Genomic DNA, 21,156 nt, shown 5'->3' on the forward strand with positions numbered 1-21,156 from the left:
TTGGTCGGCCAGGAATGGAGGCAAGTGGCATGGTGTAGTGGTTTCAACCTGTGTGGTGCGCAATGTGGCGGTGGCGTACGTGATGGCCTTAGCCTGGATTAGACCTGATCATTTGTCGGGTCGGGTTCTTTCAGGTTGTCGGGTTGAAATTTTTAGCCCGCGCCTAACCCGTCACATGGTTGGATCGGGTCAGGTTCAGGTTTTTGTGTGTAATTTTCGGGTTGGGTTGGAGTTTTTTTGGGTTCTAGGTCAAAAATTTTGACCCACGCCCGACCCGTCACATGGTCGGGTTGGGTTTGTCGAGTCGGCGGCCCATGATCAGGTCTAGCCCGGATGGAGCCTGCTGAGCTTGTCAATTTATGATTCCTGTGGTCTGTGACAAATGTGCCCTACTTTGGCGCTACTCCTCCCATGGTCATTGAGGAGGTTGGATGCCGGCAAGCCACCTCCAACACTAGTGATTACCTCTTCTCACCATCCCCTCTATTTTCCTTCCACCCGCGACCTCAATCCACCACCATCGTGCTTGATTGCCATCACTCTGCCTCCACTCCGCCATCCGCACCCCTATAATCCGCCATGCCAGCACCACCTCACCAAACTCACCTCGCCCTCGCTATTGACTATGCATAAGAAGTGGAAAAGAGGAAAAGAATGGGTGAGGTGGACGCTAATGAATGGGTCGCACTCAACAAGGAGTGCCACATCATTTGAAGCCATCCACGGGTACATTACCAAATGCGAACAATTTCAACAGTGGGATGGTCAATAATATCTGGTTTTGTATATTTTTTTACATGCTTTTTCCCTTTCTATATTATAAAATAAAACGAGTAATGGTGCAAATGGTTTTTAAAATGGACACAGTACGTGCAGTCAAATAAACATACTCAACTTTTTCTCACTAACATCATCACCAAGGCCACTTGAAAGCCACAGCCAATGCCAGCCTTACACTTTTACTAGATTGGAAACACGTGGTAGAGGTCGCACTACACGACCCGTCACGCCTTAACTCTATCTAATTAAACAAGCCGTCACCTATAATAAAAATGATATTGCAAGGGAGTAAATAAAAAAAGAGAAGAAAACTAGATCTTACATGAGACGTACTTTCTACACACCATCCAAGATATAACGGGAGATGAGTGGTATTAAATTCAAGTATGAAATAGTGGTGTTTGTATTAAAAAGTTAGTGTCTCTAAAAATGTTAGGCCAGGACTGCCCTAACCGTGCTCTTGGCCCTGTCTCCTCCCGAAAGTAATTGCTTGCACAATGCACGATAGCACCCCGACTGCCGGCCAATGCGGCGCGAGGCGGCCACGGCAAACCCCACTGCCGCCCCAGCACAGGCACGCAAGGCGCGCCCGCCCGACCCCAATCGCCATCACGTCCGCACGTACCAGAAGACAGGGAGGGATGGCGCGACCGCGCGCGAGTGACCGACCCTTGAGGTCTGACGGAGGCCCGTCACGTCCAATCCGACGGATATTTGGCTGACACGACCATTCCCATGCCATGATGCTCGCAAGTACACAGAGGGATGCGTTGATTCCGCGGGCGCTGTCCCGTCCGCTGCTACTGGCTTCAATCGGCCAGGCGCGGGCGCTGTCATGCAGCAGCGAGCGAGGTCATGTGCTGTCGACTACAAGGCTACAAATGAAGTGACCGTAGCAGCCGCTCGCCGGAGGGTTTTCCGCGGAACCGGAAGGTAGTGGCGTGCTGCAGCCTGCAGGCCTGCAACGTGCGTGCTACCGGTAGACCGTAGCTCCGTGGATGTGAGCGAGCGAGTGACCTGCAGAAATGATACAACGCAGCAGGTTTCAGGGGTCGTCCTTATGCGCAATGACGAGTTGATGACGGTGTGTATTTGTGTGTATGCAATTTAATCTGCCGGCTTTGTTAAAAAAAGAGCTTTTTTCTGATGCCTTATACCACTATTTGTAATTGTGGGTCTGTCCGGATGCTGTCCAAAGTCTAGCCCAACACTTGTACGGTGACGACTGACGAGGCCATGTGGGTATGGGTGTGCCAAGAGTTTGATGTCTTGGAAGAGACTAGCTAGGGAGTCCCGTTGTGACTTTGCAGACATGAACCAGATGTCTTGATGATGTATGGGATGAGAGCCGAGACCGTTGGGCAAGCTTGCAGGTGCCTCTGCAATGCGCCGCATGGGGGAGCAAAATTGTAGCAGTCGGTAACTCTCCAGGCCTTGCGCTGCGCGGCTCATCTTTTTGAGGCCGGCTTCGATGGGCACACGCACGCGCTCGTCGCCGAGCAGCTCCGGCGTCAAGACTAGAGCCGCTTCCACCCTTCGTGCCACGCCATGGCCTCCGCCACGGTGGGTCTCGCTGCCCACAGCCACCGGCGCAGCGCATCCTGCCACTTGCCGAACAACTCCTCCTCCAGGAGCCGCGCCATGTCTGGCGCCAACACCACGAACGGTGGCCACCTCATCATCCCGCGGAACCCGCCGTCGTCCTGCTCCGGCGGCGTGACGCGCACCGCCAGCAGGCCCCGCCTCAGGTAAAGCACGACGTGGCCGCCGAGAACTCCCCCCACGCCGCCGGGACATGGCACGTGACCGGGAGAGGAGCGAATGTAATTCCAATTTCGAATTTCTAAATGAACTGCGTGTGATTCCAAAATCCAATGAAATAATTGTGATTCCAATTTACAAATAAGATTAGGCTCTAATTAAAAAAACATCCAAAATTCTTTCTCCATAATACAATTATACCACCAATACTACTCATCTATACCACTCATACGACTAGTGAAGATTTTAGTAGTATACAACTAATCTAAACCGTCGGATGCTTTTATACTAATCCTTTTCCAATACTAGTATAGCCAAGTATAAGATACCAGAAAACATCTCTAAAAGAAATCATGCTTTCTTTCTAGAACTCAACGTAGAGCTGTTAAGGTTCCCATGGTGGAATCTACGCCAACGTAGAGCTGTTAAGGTTCCCATGGTGGAATCTACACGTCAGGATTCACGACTCGACATATTCCTCGTATTTTATGAATTTATTTTAGAATTTAACCGGCGATATTCTTTCAGTGGTAGGAATATATCTGTCGATAGAGAGACGACATTGGTAACCTTGTCAATCTTGAGGATCTGCCAGACTCAATTTCTCGAAGGTGCTCATAGAAGTAGAGTTGCATGGGTATATTTGTAGAATTGAATGTGCGTGCGTTAGGTGAGCGTATGCATCTATGTTTCGTTAAAAAATCATGCTTTCTTTCGGCAGTTCAAAGTATTAATTTCCCTGTGCTAATTGAAATATAAGAGGTTAACCTCCTATGTGAAAGGACCTCTAGCCGAGTTGGTTAGAGGAGTTGAGCAGTATGGTCGCACCAGTAGATCCGGATTTGATTCCTCGTGGATTTTACGGGCTGTTTTTTTAAAAAAAAAATACCCTCCCAGCGTAGTCGGGATTCGGAGGTTTTTTAAGATCCGGAGAAGGGTTACTTCTTCTTAATAAAAAGGGTTGGGAAATAGAACAATATTTTTCTTGTTTTATTTCTCAATACTAGCAGCACGTGTGACACGCGCGTGTCTTTAAATAAATAGAAATTTTAGATTCACATGAAATCTAGAACTTGTAAGAGGAACTCCAAAAATCTCCTTATATTACCCCAAAATGTGATTTTATGAGAAAAACGAAAAAACAAGGTTCAACTACTCCCTTTTCCTCCGCAAAGATGGAACAACGCGAAAAAACTCGCTCGTCACCCGCATGATGCAACTCTGCTGCTCGCCAGGCAACTCCCACCTTTTCGTCCTTTTGTACTTTTGTTGCTGCAGCACAAAAAATTAGATGATGAGCACTCCAGACATTTAACCACGCTTTCTGTTCCAACTCACCACCGCAACCAAGACCTCGCGGCCTGCTGCAGAATCCATCGCCGGGAGGACCCGCCCCCAATTGTTGCCGTGTGGCCATAGAACGGATCTTGACGCAGTGACGCCCGTCTAGCTCTCAGCTTGACGACTCGACCTCACCAATTTATCGCACAGGGATGGACGCGGCTCGCTCGGCCAGACTCGAGAGCAGCTCGCATCTCGTCCCCACGGAGGGAGCACCGCCGCCTTGGTTCGCCGGAGTTGCCTCACCCATTGGCGCTTCCCTCGTCCGGTGCCGGGAGAAAAAACACAAGCCGTTTCCGTCAGAGCAGAGGAAAGAGCCCCCCGGGCCCAACGACTCGTTGCACCCATCAACACGACCCTGCTCTTGCTCGTCACTACTGCTCCTCCACGCTGCAGATCTTGGAGCACAGTAGTTGACAATAGCCACACCTCTGACCTCTCACCATCTTTCACTTGATTGCTTGAACTGACCTTTTCCTTTCGGTTGTAGCATATACACTACAAGCTGTTGTTATCTTCATCTGTAGCTCAGATTTGCTTTGATACATCTCCGCTTGTTTTTTGCTGGCTGGAGTCTTCTTTTGCTCGATCGCTGTAGCTAGTTCTGCAGCTCAGATTTGTTAGTATCGATCCTCGGTCCAACGACCGAGTCGGACTCCTCGATCCCTGATCGGGGACGCGCCAGCCATCCCTGGCAGTGGCCCCCTCCATGCAGCGCCAATATAAGGGAAAGGACATGCATCCCAAGGTTCGCCGAAGCAACAATACCAAACCCTGATCGAGGGCGCTGAAGTGAAGGGATGAACCCACTGCAGCGTCGTCGTTGTCACCTCGTTGCCGGTGCTATCACCGCAGCAGCTTTTCTCAAGGTGCTTCTCTCTCAGTTAAGTATTTTATCCGCTAGATTTGCAGCTAGAGATCCTAGTAGTTCCTTCCATGGGTCCAAAGGCTATTTTCACATCTTTGGTCCATCCACACATTTTCAATCCCGGTGTTTGGTGTCGTAGTTTTCGGGCTCTCGTGACCTATAGCACACATTTTCATGGCCGAAAACGGGTTCGGAGGCTTTTTTTCACGTCTTTGATCCGTCCCCTACATTTTTTACCTTGGTGGACTGTGTGGTCGTTTTCGGGCTCCCATGACTTATAGCACACGATTTCATGACCGAAAACTGGTCCGGAGGCCATTTTCACGTGTTCGGTCCACCCCCACGTCTTCCACCCTTGTGGACGATGTGGCCGTTTTCGACCTATAACACACGTTATCATGGCCGAAAACGGCTCTGGAGGTTATTTTCTCGTCTTCGGTCAATCCCCACGTTTTCGACCACGGTGGCCGTGCGGCCGTTTTCGTGCTCTTGTGACCTATAGCACACGTTTTCATGGCCAAAAACGCGTTCGGAGGCTATTTTTTTAATCACATTTTCGGTCCATCCCTCACGTTTTCGACCCTTGTCGCCGGTATCGCTGTTTTTTGCGCTCCCGTGACCTATAGTACACGTTTTCATAGCCAAAATTGGGTTCGGAGGTTATTTTCACGTCTTCGGTCCATCCCTCACCTCTTCGACCCCGGTGATCGGTGTCGCTGTTTTCAGCTCCCGTGACCTATTGCACACGATTTTATGGCTGAAAACGGGTCTGGAGGTTATTTTCAGGTCCATCCCTCACATTTTCAACCCCGTTGGACGGTGTGGCCGTTTTCAGGCACCCGTGATCTTAGCAAACATTTTCATGGACGAAAACGCGTCCAGAGGCCATTATACGTCTTCAACCCATCCCCACGTTTTCAACTCTATTGGTCGGTGTGGTCGTTTTCGGGCTCTCGTGACCTTTAACACACATTTTCATGGCCAAAAACGGCTCCGGAGGTTATTTTCACGTCTTCGACCCGTCTCCATATTTTCGACCCCGGTGACTTATAAGAAAACCGCTGAACGGAAGAGCGGCGCCAAGCTCCGTGCGCTCTGCACCGGATCGAGGGGGAGAGTTCACCGCCAACAACTTGAACGTCTACTGCATGGAGCTCGGAATGCGACATGAGCTCACAACACCGCGCATGCCGCGGCAAAAAGGTGTCGTCGAGCACCGAAACCAATCGGTGGTGGGTAGCGTGCAGAGCACGATGAAAGCGGTAAATACTGTTGTCTATACTGCTCAATCGATCGTCCTCCAAGGGCATTGGCGGCAAGACATCTATACTGCTCAATCGATCCACCTCCGCACGTTTGGGTGTGTGTTTCTTTTTTCTTTTTGATTCCTCTCGCTCTTGGCGTGTTTCTGCGTGGACAACATGGGTCGGGCCGGCCACCCCAACATAGCAGGCTTCCAAAATGCGCTAGGAAAAGTGGCCCATGGAAAGGACACACACCCCAACATATGCACGCGCACATGATGAGTATTATCAACTTTTGCAATGTAGTTCTTTAGCATCAACACACGTTATGCTTAAAAGAAGTAGAAGTGATGGGGACATTTGGATGGATGTGGCTCCTCTTATCTTTTTCTTATCCTTCATAGCAAGCAAAGCCAGTAGTACGTAGTCTTAGCTTGAAAGGAGGAACACTAGTCAATCATTACCAACATGCACAAGTGCGCATGCTGCCAGGCATATGCCATTGATTGATTATATTGCTAACGCATAACACAGCATCAGAGGCAGGGTTTGCGATTTTCCATTCCGATATAAAAGGATCGGTCACTTCACTTGCTTTTTGACGCAAATAAAGGCATGCAGATGCAGGTGCAATGATGCATGGATACCTGCTGATGCGTCTGTCAGGCCATTTGATCATGTCCAGGAGCCTGTGGGCAGCAAAAAGCATCTGGGTCCCATTCCATTCATGGCTTGCAAATAGAGATCGAAGAATTTGTTTCAAACCAAATTTGATAAGGGCAGCTGTTGGAATGGTTGGCAACAAAAATTTGATTAGATTCGACGATCTGATTTGCCATCTGGAGCTGCATTTCGCACGGAATCCCACCCGCCACCCCGTCCGGTCGTCTTCTTCAGGCAGCAGTCGTCGTCTCCCCTCTGGAACTCTGGATTCTTTTTATTTATTTATTACAGCATGTCCTAATCGACCACTTTATTAGTTGTTAAAGACGAGCTTACTAATGAAGATGGAGCAGTAGAAAAGCTGGATTTCATCTCCTTCCTCCTGTTCGTCTTGTCCATTTCTTTTTCCGAGTACAAGTGGAGTGAGCAGGTGGAATCCAAACTCCTCAGGCAGAGGCAGGCGATAGATCCTCAGGCCTCTGGCTCTGGGGAAGGGAAAGGGAAGAAGCGCTCGCTGCTTTGGGGCGGGGAAGGGGAGCCCCATCCCCGTGCGGTTGCCTGTATGGCTTCCGCCTTCACCGCCGCCGCTCTCCTCCTCTTCTTCCACTTCCAGCTCCTTGCGCCGCCGTCCGCTGCGCAGCCTGGTGAGCGAGCCCCATTCTCATCTCCAAAGATTCCGTTTTTTGTTCACGGCCGCGCCGCCGCCACCTTTTTCCTGCCATGGATGAGGAGATTTGCGAAATCGCAGGAAGCGGCATGGCCACAGTGATTCCCTGCTTGATTTGCCCCGCAGCTTGCACTGATTATAAATCTAAACTTGTCCATTTCCATCCTGCGCCGCGCTGCAGGTTTCATTAGCTTGGACTGTGGGGGAGCTCGTGATCACACAGATGCCATCGGGATCCAGTGGACCTCCGATGCTTCCTTCGTCTCCGGTGGCCAGGCAGCACAATTGCTGGTCCAGAATGGCCTGCGGAGCCAGCAGTTCACTACCGTGCGCTATTTCCCAGCAGACAACAGGAAGTACTGCTACACCATGAACGTCAGGAACAGGACGCGCTACCTCGTCAGAGCCACTTTCCTCTATGGTAACTTCGACAATAGCAATGTCTACCCAAAGTTCGACATCTCCCTAGGAGCGTCTCCCTGGTCCACCATTGTCATCGATGACGCTACCACCCCCGTCGTTGAGGAAGCAACTATCCTGGCTGCTGCTCCCACGCTCAGCGTCTGCCTCTCCAATGCCAGCACAGGACAGCCCTTCATCTCCACTCTCGAGCTCCGCCAATTCAACGGTTCACTCTACTACACCACTGATGAGACACGCTTCTTTCTTGCGCTGTCTGCAAGGATAAATTTTGGAGCCGAAAGCAATGATTCTGTCAGGTACTAAAAACAACACCATGCTTATATGCCTTTCACAAACAACTACATTTTGTTTCATTAAAACAGTTGACTGAAGAGCGCTCCTTTTCTTCTTCCACAGATACCCTGATGACCCGTTTGATAGAATCTGGGAATCTGATTCTGTGAGGAGAGCAAATTACCTTGTTGATGTTGCTCCGGGGACTGAAAGAATATCAACTACAAAGCCCGTATTTGTCGGTACCAATGAAGAACCACCTGAAAAGGTCATGCAAACAGCAGTAGTTGGCCAAGATGGGTCCTTGAACTACCGCCTTGATTTGGAAGGTTTCCCAGCAAATGCATGGGGAGTATCATATTTTGCAGAAATTGAAGATTTGGCACCAAATGAAACGAGAAAATTTAAGTTAGATGTCCCTGGCATGCCAGCACTCAGTAAACCAACTGTTGACGTGGAGGAGAATGCTCAGGGCAAATACCGTTTGTATGAACCAGGCTACACGAATTTGTCACTTCCGTTTGTTTTCTCCTTCGGGTTCAAGAAGACGGATGATTCTTCAAAGGGGCCTATTTTGAATGCCTTGGAGATATACAAATATGTCCAAATTACTATGGGATCTCAAGATGGTAAGCAATTGTCCGTGTTTCAGCTACCTTTTCTTTTTCCCTAGCTACAACAATTCCTAGTGTTTCACCGATGTACAATACAATCCAGTGTTTGATTAAATTGGTGCATGTATCATTGACAGCAAATATCATGGCCAGCATGGTATCACGGTATTCACAAGCAGGTTGGGCACAAGAGGGTGGCGATCCGTGCTTACCAGCATCATGGTCCTGGGTGCAATGCAGTTCAGAAGATGCTCCAAGGGTATTCTCAATGTATGATAACTGGCATATCATTCCGCCTTCATTATTTGTCTACCTCAATGAAATAGTATGTGACACCTGAGATTTTTTTTTTCCTTGCAGCACATTGTCTGGGAAGAACATTACAGGAAGTATCCCAGTGGAACTGACAAAGCTATCAGGGCTGCTTGAGCTGTAAGGACTGAATACTTTATCCTGTCCAAGTATTTGGCATCTATTGTCTGATCTACTTATTTCTGTTAATGCAGAAGGCTTGATGGAAATTCATTTTCTGGGCAAATTCCTGATTTCAGCGAATGCCATAATTTGCAGTATATGTGAGTTTCCAGTTATTTTAATAACATGTTATTCCGAAATGATCTACTAATATATGGCACTTTTCTTCATTCCAGTCACCTTGAGAACAATCAGTTGACTGGTGAATTGCCGCCTTCTTTGGGAGACCTACCTAATTTGAAAGAACTGTAAGTTAAATTCTTTTGTCCACCTTGTCTTAATCTGTACTATACTTTGAAGATCATAGTACAGTATTTCTTCAATTTCATTTCCTTTCTATTTTACCTTTATTTATGTTCATTTCTGATTTTTTTCCCTGCTCAAGAAACTCAAACGACTGTTGATGATAGTGATTTTGTATTTTTTTTCATGCAACTATATTTGTTCAAGGGTCTTTATGGAAAAGGACCCCTCTTATGAACTAAATCTTTTGCAGGTATATCCAAAACAACAAGCTGTCTGGACAGGTTCCAAAATCACTTTTCAAGAGAAGCATTATTTTGAAGTTAGTTTCACTTTCTTTCAATCAGATTATTTATTTCAGATCATGCTTTTAAGCACTATTGTGGTTGTGGCTTGAGAACCTTCACTCTTTAGTGGCACCAAAATGCTTACATATGTAGATCAAATAGCTATGTCGTTCTTTGGATGGTCGCATGACTCCCATCTGTTCTAATTTGCTATATGCCTGCAGCTTCTCAGGCAACAGTGGCCTTCACATCGTAAACAGTGGTATTAGCCACACCATAGTTATTATATGCGTGGTGATTGGGGCCATTGTGTTACTGGGTGCTGCTATTGGATGTTATTTCTTTACAAGTAGGAGAAAGAAGAAACATCATGAAGGTACACACTCTTCAGCTCAGTTGACACATCTAATATTATGCTAGGGCTCAATTGACACACTCTTTTGCCATCTCCAGACACAGTTGTTATTGCAGCACCAGCAAAAAAACTTGGCTCATATTTTAGTGAAGTAGCTACAGAATCAGCACACAGATTTTCTTTATCTGAAATTGAAGATGCTACTGACAAGTTTGAGAGAAGAATTGGCTCTGGAGGGTTTGGCATAGTATACTATGGAAAGTTGGCTGATGGGAGAGAAATTGCAGTCAAACTTCTCACAAATGACTCTTATCAAGGCATCCGAGAATTCTTGAATGAGGTCTGTTCCCATACTAGCCTTATTTGGTGTCTTCTACAGGTGCTTGGGAAAACGAATCCTGAGATGCTAGAGGCAGTTGAATAACTTATAGCCTCACTTTATTCTAAAATTAACCAGAGATAACACTTGTATATATTTTTATGCTACTAGCAATTACTGGCAGCCTGAATATGGAATTTGAAGTGCTCTTGCATATATATTTGTCTGCATCCCTTTCATTTTCCTGTGTCTGTCAACTGAATAGTTGCATAATGACAGGATTGCATGCACCATTTTTTTTTCATACTTGATTTTTCTTCTGCATGGTTGCTGTGATTAATTGATTACTTATCTGGCTAACATCTCATTTCAGGTCACATTGCTTTCCAGAATACATCATAGACACCTGGTTACATTCCTTGGTTACAGTCAGCAAGATGGCAAGAACATACTAGTGTACGAGTTCATGCATAATGGGACACTGAAAGAGCACCTTCGTGGTAAGTCCACTTCCAACTGCTGGTAAATCTACATTGTAGGATTAAACTGTCAGTAGGTGGATAGTTATTCTTTTGCAAGCTAAATGTTTCTAATCTAATTTAATCAAAGGAATGTTCCTTGTGTCGGTGTTTTATACCTGACAACCTACCAAGGGGTATCCTGAGGTAGTAGATTGGTTGCTGGGGGCTCGCCGGATATGTAACTTGAAGGTAAAATCGAGTAGTTAGCCTATTATGTTTAGGCTCTCAATCCCTGTTTAGCCATTGCCACTGCGTGCGAGATCTTTGTCTCGTGTACGCATACTAGCATTGCTGCTACGAAGATCTTTGTCTCGCATCCTAGCGTTTAGGCATGACAGAAGATTGGTTGGTGTTTTATACCTGCCTCGCGTCCTTGTGCTGCTGATTTTACATCTTTAGGAAATTACTTAATTAACTGAGCTCAAACATGTAGTTAGATCAGGTTCTCCTTAATGAAAGACAAGGTTTTGTTGTATGTCAGATATCTCTAGTTTTGCTCTCAATTGCGATTATTATTCAGTGAACAACCTCTGCAGCAACATGGAGTGTTAGATGGCTGAACCCATAGTGAAAAGATATACAGATGAGTGTAATATTTTGGTGGTGTTTCCTCAGGTACTGCTGATGAAAAAATAACTAGCTGGCTGAAGCGTCTTGAGATTGCAGAAGATGCTGCAAAAGGTATGTGCTCTGCTATGTCTTGCAATTCCCTCTTGTACATTGAATATGAACAATTAGCCACCATGTTTTCTGAATGTGAAATGGCAAAAAAAAAATCAGGTATAGAGTATCTCCACACAGGATGCTCCCCAACAATTATCCATAGAGACCTCAAGAGCAGCAACATTCTCCTTGACAAGAACATGAGAGCTAAAGTTGCGGACTTTGGGCTATCAAAACCTGCAGTGGATGGGTCTCATGTGTCAAGCATAGTTCGAGGAACAGTGGGATACCTGGATCCAGAGTAAGGCCAAGCTATCTGACTGAGAAGAACAGAACCTCCATTCTGTATGGTTCTCTAGCATTGTGTCTGAAAACCTTTTTATTTATGTTGTGTTTCGGATAGGTACTATATCTCGCAGCAGCTGACAGAGAAGAGCGACATCTACAGCTTTGGTGTGATTTTGCTGGAGCTCATCTCAGGCCACGAGCCAATCTCAAATGACAACTTTGGGCTCAACTGCCGTAACATTGTTGCGTGGGTAAGAAGAGAGCAACAACTTTTGGTTTCCTGTTCTGCTAGTGAATTGCTGTTGATCGATGAATGAACCAAAAAACAAAATGAAAATGAATGAACTTGGCAGGCTCGATCGCACATCGAGAGCGGCAACATCCATGCCATCATTGATCAATCTATGGATAGAGGCTATGACCTGCAGTCGGTGTGGAAGATCGCGGAGGTGGCAATAATGTGTGTGAAGCCCAAGGGTGCACAGAGGCCACCCATCTCGGAGGTGCTCAAGGAGATCCAGGACGCCATTGCCATCGAGCGGGGACCCCAGCACTCTGTCCAAATCCAGCAGCAGCTGCTCCTGTCCAACAGCAACAGGTCCATGTCCATGGCTGATTCCTCGTCCGCCAACAACAACCTGGACTTGGACGAGTTGCTGATGCGCCCAGGTCTCAGATGAAATCCACACCCCCTGTATATGTATGTAATGGTATGGAGCTGGAGAGATGAAATGTGCAAGGATTTATTATGTTTAGGTAGCAAGGAAGGAGGAAATCAAGGAGAAGTTTTGGCTGTCAATCATGAAATTAGTAGGTTGCTAGTCTTTGTTTTTGATGTCAAATGGTTATTTGTGGAAACGAAATATTATACCTCCGCCGCATGGAGGGAAGATGAGGCATAGTGGGTGATAATGGATCATGGTCCTCGTGACTCATTGACAATCCAACTTAACCCTAGTTCAAAATCATATAAATTTATGATTCGACTTTTATTAAACCCGATCCTTAAATTTGCTAGACTAAATGATTAAATTAGAGGGCCTTTTAGGCACAGCTAATAGAGTATAGGGATATCATCATCAACCAAAATTCACCTTTTTTTCTTCTTAATATAATGATAACCAAAGCAGCGCAAGACATTGTCACAACACGTCAGCATACAATATCACTGCATGCATGTATGCCTTAATCTTTTTCCCCTTAATTTTGCAGCCAGGAGCACTAATATCTACCAACACCTACAGCCAGGCGCAGGTAGGCATCAATGAATAGTAATAATCTAATCAACCCTTAATTAAGCAGCAACATTTGTTTTGTTTGTTACAAGAGAACCATAACCAGTCAAGCATCATCTCTCTAACAGTAGCGATCTCACTCACACTCCAAGCACTGCAAACGAATGGTACAAATTACACGACCAACCAACCGACTCCAAAGCCTTCATTGTTTGTTACTCAGCAGCATCCCCCGAATGCCTGCAAAAGCACATAACACGATATCATCGCATGGCATTCTCCACCTAAAGTAATTGCATTGGACATACATTATAACTGAGGAGCAATCAATCAATCAATCCCACTTACTTCCAAGATGTCGGCAGATTCCTAGATTTCCGGTCTAACTGAATGTTTTCTAGAGCAGTCGATGTCCGCAGCACCTCTTCAGATATATCTTCTGGGTCATATCTCCAATTATACTCATCTTTTCTCGTGTTCGAAGCTGAAGAACCCCCTCGGCGGTCTGAACATAGGTACGAAGGGCACCCGTTTCAGAATTCACAACAATACAACCATATATGAAAAATTTAACGAATTACATATCAGGTCACAAACCTGATGTCTGCGATGATGAGACTGGCCTGGCAAATTCAAAGTAAAATGTTACCCTCACATCTAATGCCAAAACAAATAACTGACGCATAAGTACAGCGGCACAACAGTATGGCATCATGCTTACCTCCCCATAGGAGGCAGGCTCCCAACTGACGATGATGGTGGCCTCCTCAAGTTCCGATGTTCAGCATTTAGTGAAAGTTCAGACTCTGAACTCATCATCCTCCTACCACCCATCCTTGTTTGAGATAAATTCTGACAGATAGAACATATTTAGACAACCAAAGCATGCCGCGGAAAACCATAAATTTTAAGCTAAACTTTGACTATATTTGGAGGTCAATTGCAAAGACGTTATTGCTACTAACAGTGAAAGTATACAAAACAGCTTTAATTGCTCAAGGACAGTGCAAACCTAAGCTGATTTTTTTTAAAAAAAATAATCGTATACATAATGAACTGGAGTTCATAGATCAACAGATATATGCTGAAATCAACAAATCACAGGTAAACAGATCTCAGTACGACGGTAATGATAATTCATTGTAAAGATAATGAATGACATGCATTGTAACATAACTGACTGAACTCAAAAAGAATAGATCAATTTCCACCCATTCTGATTATGCTAAGAATCATCGTCTACAGGGGCAGACCCAGGTATTGGCTAGGAGGGGGCTGATCCAAGCTTAATACAAGATCAAGTGTTTTGCACCTCTATTATGTGTATAATTTTCAATAATCTCCATTGTTTTTCTAGCCTTGGACCCAGGCTGGGGTCCTGGATCCGCCACTGATTGTCTACATTCTCTGAATGCATCACCTTTTGTTTCTAGCAAACTTAAATAGTGAAGATTGTGTTTGATCTTGATTATGCGTATCGACATAAGTTGAGAATCCAGACTCACAACACCTATTTTTTGTTTAAGGCAACACTTTGATGGGTATCATAAATGTCACAACCTTCCTTGATACCGAACATAATGCATAGGAGGATGCATAAAGAACCATATGGTTTTCTAAGAAGAAATCCTGAGTACATTAGTTTTTTCCTTTTTTTCTATACTGGGAAACTTAAGGATATAAAATGATTCTAGATTCCACTATATGTTAATGATCGTGTGAGAGATAAACCTCATATTTCAGATAACCTTCGAGAACATCTAAAAGCATTGGACCGCTTTCAGCACTCCTGCTCCCTTCAGCTCCACTTTTGTTAGAGAAGTCCTTCAGTTCATTCTTCCAGAAGTCCTTGGGCTGATTAACAAATGAAACAGGAAACATTGGTGGATGTTGATTTCCGAAATGCACAAACAAAATATGACAAGAATGGTCACTACTTACCAGGTTACATTCTGGCAAGTAAACTTTCATTGTGTGACTTAGTTGTGCCCACTCCAAGTATTCGCATACAAGTGCTGTTAATAACCTACCTGCAAGCAAAAGAAATTCTAGAATGTAAAACCATTCCATGTTACGGGCAGCTTGCAAAACACAAGGCTAAACTTTATCCATTAAGTACTTAAGATCATCTTAGGCTAGCATGACAACTATAAACACTTGAGATATCTGTGATGAGACTAAAAACAACATAAACTAGTCATGGGCATGCTTCTTTGAACTAACACCGATACAGAAGCATTCAAAACCAAAGACCCACACTAGTATGCATCTTTCAGGTATAGTCTTAAATTGCTAGCTAAAATTACGATATTTCAAAAAATGTCAGAATTTCCAGCAGCAAATGGATTATCATGCTGCAGAATATCAACCTTTATCCTTGTGGAATGTTTGAGAACAGTAGTACAAGTTTCTAGAGGTCTGTATATGATAGAAAATAAAGTTGCATAAGCATAGCAGCATCGGAGATACGCTGCGGCTTCTGAGTAACAGACAAATTTGAAACAACTGATCAACCAGCACATGTGAAGTGCAAACCTGAAGGTGAAGCATGCAGTTGCTTAGCCCGGTCATTGCAGCTACCAAGCAAAGCAGAATTCCCACCATCTTCATTCTCTATCACCCGATCCTCCTCTTCTATGGCCTCAAACACACTTGCTCTCAGCTCAGCCTAGTCACCCAGCAAGGAATACCATGAGGAAACTAGTAAAAAATATGTGGATTTGATTAAGCACAATGTGCTTCAACATATAACAACTTTTTTCATCAGTAATCATATTTCTCTATGCATGACATATATTTATTAACTGAATAAACACCAAATAATTTGAGGTTTTCATGAGAAAACTGAAAGTTTGTTCTTTTCAAACTTCTAGAGGAACTGTTATTGCCTACAGCTGGAAACCAAGATTTGCTGACATCGCACCATTAGAATCAAACCCACCACCATGGAGTAATGTGGGCGCAGTCGTCACAACAGAGGAGCCAGAAAAAAGAAGTTTCCTAGTAACATGACACATTTCCTCCTAACTGGATTTGCCAACTGGACCAACAGAATATTAAGAGACGAAATTTTTCTTCAGCAATGTGCGAGCATTCCCAACCAGCAGCGTCAAGGCGCTCAAAATGTGCACACTAGAATTTGGAAAGTAAGAAAAAAAAGGGTGTGCGGATTTTGGGAACGAAATCGCGGAAGCGGAGGCGTAGATCCCCAAAGCGGAGGGGGAGGGCAAGCTAGATCCGTGGAAGCGGATCAAGGAAGGGACGGGGGAAATGGGGAAGGACGAACGAACCCTAATCTTGGCGAGGACGCCCTTCTTCTCGAGGGTGCGGGTGACGAGCGTCTTGAGCTCCATCATCTCCCGCGCGTAGTCGTCCATCCCTGCCTGCCGGGTGTGGTTGGAGGGGGTGGCGGAGCTCGAGCACGAGCAGGCAGCCTCTCGTCTCCTCTCTTGCTCCCAGACCGACCAGAGGGAGGGGAGACGGGGAATGGAGATCGAAGATGAACACAGCAGCAGCAGCAGACCAGAAGGTTGGGGGATACAAGCCAAAAGGATGACAGGTGGGCCCTTAAGGCGCCTTTGTCTGCTTTTCTCCTCTCGACTCTTGAAAAAAAACTAATTGATTGGGTAGCCGGAATTATTTTTTTCATACGATCAGTCACCCTGTTTGGCACAGCTCCACTCCTAAACTGCAGCAACTCCATCAAAAAATTCAGCCAAACACCCCAACTCCAAAACTCCTTGGAGTTGCCAACTTCATGGAGCTATAGTGCAAATGGAGGTGGAGTTTTGGAGCACCTCTTTTGCTACTCCAGAAACCACTCTTTTGAACCTCGTGGAGTTGGTGGATAATTACCCACCAATGCCACTGGTTACATAGAAAAAACGGTTCGTTCTATTTTCCTCCGAGACTCCACGCGCTCGTCTCCACCGGTCTCCACCGCGCTAGCGCCGCCCGTCGCTCCCGCCGCCGGCCGCCGTGGCCCCTCGTCCCGCGCGCTCCGGCCTTGGAGCTCCGCCACCGCCCGCCCGCACTGCCACCCGCCCTAGCCTCGCCGCCGGCCGCACCCCCGCCGCCCGCTCGAGCCCCGCCGCCCGCCGCACCCCCCGCCGCCGGCAGCACCACCCACTTGCTGGTGCCTTCCCCTCTTCTTCCTTCGGGTGACCAGTGGGCAACGGCAGAGAGAGGAAAAAGAAAGGAGGAAGAAAGGAGGGGGAGAGGATGACAAGTGGGGTCTAAATTGGGGGCAACAATGGCAATTAACACTGAAATTGATTTTTTTGGAGCTGAGAGTACCCATCTAGCCAAACACCCCATTTTATTTCTAGAGTTCTGGAGTGGAGCTGACTCTACCTGGAGTTTTGGAGTAGAGCAGCTCCACCCAGAGCTGGAGCCATGCCAAACAGAGCTATAGATTATTTATTTATATTTTTTGTATTGTAATTATATATAATATCTCTTCTTTGTATTGTAATAGTATATAATATTGCTCAATGGTGTCGTTATAGATGATCGGCTACAAATTGTACGTTTAGTTTTTTTTCCTCTAAAGCATGCAATGCACCACGTAGATGTTAATATACTCCCCCGTTCTTAAATATAACACCGACTATTTATTTTTTCTACAAATATTTTTGCAAATAGATAAACCTACAAATTAAATCTAAAGTACATTTGACAATAGATATAATGATACACGTTTCACTTTAGTTAAACTAACTTGTTCAATATCTTTCAATTGATATTGGTGGTTAAAGTTGGAGTAAAAAAGTCAAACGGTACAAGAACGGAAGGAGTAAATGCACACAGGGAGTAAATGCACACAGGTAGCGCTCTCCTAACCATACATACAATGCTTCGTTCTCGTATGTCTAGCTAATTATGGTATACGCAGTGATAATGATAAATAAACTTGGAATAAAAAGATTAATAGAGTATTAAATACGAATATATTAACCATCCACTTAAAAAGCACATGGCGTATTTCAAAAGGAAAATATTTTTTTTAAACGAACCAAGCAGGAGCCGATTATATTAAAAACAAATGAGAGATACAAGAAAATGAAAAGAAAAGAAAAATAAAATAAACTTGTCCGGTTAGATTGTGACATCAACTCGGGTGTACAACTGGTATTTCATTGCAAGATGAACTCGATCGCACAGAAATCTAGCTAAGCTGCTGTGTCCAGAGTACATACAACTCCAAGTCGCTCTGCCTAAAACACTTGACAACACTCATCTTTCATCTCAGAACCTCACAACTTGCTTTGGCTGGCTTCCATGTTTGCCCAGGGCCTTCTCCAGAGCCAAGCTGAACTCACTGAATGGAATCGACTCCATCCTGCACGCAAATTAATGTTCCAGAATATCAATCATTTCTATCTTTATTATGCCTCCTCCAGATGAGAGAGAGCATGTCAAAAAGATCAACTGCAATCCAATAAGAGTAGAAGAATGGCATCACATACTCGTATTTGAGTTTGCCTTCGTGCACCAGGCCCAAGAGGTAGTCGATCATCGTTCTGCAATCCTCCGCCTTATCTGAGTTCATCCACTTCTGTAGCCAGAACCCTCGCATGGAAATATCCTTTCAAAGCATCGCGTCGTGTTAAGTATCCGAGATGTAAGGGGAGCAGTATACCATATAAAAAATCAGAAATCAATACAACCATCCTGGGAGAAATCATCTATCAAATAGTTTCGTTGTCTTAACATGCTCACAATTCTTTTCATTCTCATCTACTGAGAGATAGTGCCGTTATCCAGGTGTGACAATTTTGATGCAGAGACATTGCTCACATAAACTAGGGACTTTACTATTGCGCTAAAGAATTTAAAATGGCCTAATGGTATTATGTAGTGCAAAACTGGGAAGCACAAGATTAACAAGCCGGGTTTGATGTACAGACCTTAAAAATGAAATATGATGTAGGAGCAGTGACAGGTCGCTTGGACATTCCGCCATATGTCACCATGGTGCCTCCTTGCCTAAAGAACAAGGGATTATGGCTATGGCATGAAATAAAAATTCTAACTTTGTCAAATTCAACACGTTACCTCAAAAACTTGAGTACCAGAGAAGCAGCATTTCCTCCGACACAGTTAAATCCTAATGCAGGGTCCGGCAAAGCACCCTAACATCACACAAAACAAAACATTTAAATAGATAAGGGCTTGGTTCAAACTCTAAGCAAACCTAATTCTTATAGAGGAATGAACTGGAAGCCGTATGCCGGTATCAGGCAGTAATAGCACAAGCAGCCAAAAAAAGAGAAGGAACTCATGGTTGTCACTGCATTTGAGCTTGGGCTTGCATAAATTAATCCAAACTGCATTTGTCAACCTCAGATCCTAACCTTCTTAAGTTTGGCAAATAGTCCGTTTTCACTTTTTCAGTTGTCTAAAGCAAATAATTTCAATTTTTACCAGGCCGCGCACAGATTTTTGTGAAGCAAATACTAGTAGTTGTCAAGGTCAAGGATGATGAGTGATTTGAAAAGGCAAGTAGTGAAGCAGTACCAGCAGGCTCTTGAGATTCTTCATGTCTAGCTGAGATTCCGTGAACACCTCATCTGCGCCAAGTTGTTTGAGTTTACCTTTTGCTTCCTCTGAGCCAGGCCTGCATCAATTCAGATACAGATTACTTAATAAAGTAAGGAAGTGAACACCTCAAGAGGGAAGCATATATATAAGAAAATTGCCACAATCATGTAGAAAGCCAAGACAGCAACATAATCCTTGATCCCAATTATTTTGGGGAAGAAAGGAGAGTAACCTGTCCCTTATAATGTTGATGGTGTGAATTCCATGTACCTTGGCGAGCTGAATCACGCACTGGCCGACAATGCTGGTAGCGCCATTCTGGACAATGGCATCACCTGACAGTGGAGATTGAAGGCCATGAGCCCATGAGCATTGTGGGGGAGTGGTGTGCCAACTGACCAGGGAAGGAAGTACTAGCAAGTAGCAAAAGTTGGCACCAGGATTGAGTTGCACAAAGTCTCGGAGCATCCTGAGCGCGGTCAAGGGGTTGACGGTGACGGTGGCGGCGTATTCCATGGGCACGTCGCTGCGGACCTTGTGCCACATGCTCTCGTTCTTGACGATGTACGTCTGCCATGTCCCTGCCAAATTTCAGTTGATCATCAAGGCATAAGAAGGTTCCCGAAGCGGGACGAGACAGGGAGAAGAAGGAAGGAAGAGGGGTGGGTCTCGTTACCGAATGAGGACGGGGATGGAATGACCCAATCGCCTGGGGAGAGCGGGGCGGTGACGGCGGGGCCGAGGGCGTGGACCTGCCCCACCCCCTCGCAACCCCCGACGGCGCCTGGGAGCGGCGGCCTGATGGGGTAGACGCCCTCGATGCGGTTGATGTCGGAGGGGTTGATGGGGGCGGCCAGCATCCGGACGCAGACGTCGCCGTCGCCGAGGTGGACGGGCGGCACGTCCGCCACCCGGAGCACCTGGTCGGGGGCGCCGTGCTCGTCGTAGAGAACGGCCTTGGACGGCGGGGAGACAATGGAGGAGGCGGTGGAGAAGCGGGAGGCGCAGCGGCGGCGGAGAATCTGCAAGGTCGCCGGAAGCAACCGGGACGGCGGCGCCATGTCGTCGGTTCGGTACCCTTGGCTTGGCTTCTCTACTCTACTCTTCTTCTTCCTTCCTCCCTCTTCTTCTTCCTTCCTTCCTCTTCTTCCTTTTAAAGCCCAGCCCAATCCAGCATTCCAGCCCAAGATGGTAGGTGGGTGGGTGGTTGGTTCCATATAAAAGTGCCGGCCTATGCTTCTTCGTGGTCAAATAGTTCATTCTTAAATACTCCCCCTCCGTCCTAAATTATAAGTCGCTTTGACTTTTTTGATACATTCACTTTACTATTCACTTTGCTATGTATATAGATATAACAATATGTCTAGATGCATAGTAAAATGAATGTACCAAAAAAGTCAAAGCGACTTATAATTTGGGATGGAGGGAGTATATGATGCCATTGATTTTTTTTCATTTATTTGATTATTCATCTTTTCTACAAATATTTTTGCAAATAGATAAACCAACCGGTTAAATCTAAAATACATCTAATAGTAGACATAATGATACACATTTTACTTTAATTAACTAACTTGTTTAATAGATATTGTTG

At 45.5% G+C, this 21,156-nt stretch overlaps 3 protein-coding genes across 3 annotated transcripts; 1 reads left to right on the forward strand and 2 right to left on the reverse strand.

The window, feature by feature from the left end:
- The first annotated feature begins 6,783 nt into the window (after nt 1-6,783).
- On the forward strand, nt 6,784-12,731 carry LOC117863564 (probable LRR receptor-like serine/threonine-protein kinase At1g67720). The gene is made up of 15 exons (XM_034747347.2): nt 6,784-7,301; nt 7,506-8,043; nt 8,144-8,649; nt 8,772-8,904; nt 8,995-9,066; nt 9,141-9,209; nt 9,285-9,356; nt 9,605-9,673; nt 9,863-10,014; nt 10,092-10,333; nt 10,686-10,812; nt 11,449-11,514; nt 11,614-11,797; nt 11,900-12,035; nt 12,138-12,731. Exons 1-15 carry the CDS (start codon nt 7,220-7,222, stop codon nt 12,462-12,464), a joined length of 2,775 nt encoding a protein of 924 aa, XP_034603238.1. The 5' UTR covers nt 6,784-7,219; the 3' UTR covers nt 12,465-12,731.
- A 318-nt stretch (nt 12,732-13,049) lies between these two features.
- LOC117863565 (protein TONNEAU 1a) lies at nt 13,050-16,564 on the reverse strand. The gene is made up of 8 exons (XM_034747348.2): nt 16,310-16,564; nt 15,555-15,687; nt 14,961-15,049; nt 14,751-14,873; nt 13,741-13,871; nt 13,617-13,642; nt 13,368-13,524; nt 13,050-13,259 (listed from the first exon to the last, which is right to left on the reverse strand). The coding sequence occupies exons 1-8, from the start codon at nt 16,394-16,396 to the stop codon at nt 13,235-13,237; spliced, it is 771 nt and encodes a 256-aa protein (XP_034603239.1). The 5' UTR covers nt 16,397-16,564; the 3' UTR covers nt 13,050-13,234.
- Nucleotides 16,565-18,081: 1,517 nt separating this feature from the next.
- LOC117863613 (enoyl-[acyl-carrier-protein] reductase, mitochondrial) lies at nt 18,082-20,805 on the reverse strand. Its single transcript, XM_034747412.2, has 8 exons — nt 20,239-20,805; nt 20,000-20,143; nt 19,795-19,897; nt 19,539-19,638; nt 19,077-19,153; nt 18,929-19,007; nt 18,488-18,606; nt 18,082-18,360 (listed from the first exon to the last, which is right to left on the reverse strand). The coding sequence occupies exons 1-8, from the start codon at nt 20,777-20,779 to the stop codon at nt 18,267-18,269; spliced, it is 1,257 nt and encodes a 418-aa protein (XP_034603303.2). The 5' UTR covers nt 20,780-20,805; the 3' UTR covers nt 18,082-18,266.
- Between the last annotated feature and the right edge of the window lie 351 nt (nt 20,806-21,156).

This window comes from Setaria viridis, chromosome 7, assembly GCF_005286985.2.
Source record: "Setaria viridis chromosome 7, Setaria_viridis_v4.0, whole genome shotgun sequence".
Classification (NCBI taxonomy): Eukaryota; Viridiplantae; Streptophyta; class Magnoliopsida; order Poales; family Poaceae; genus Setaria; species Setaria viridis.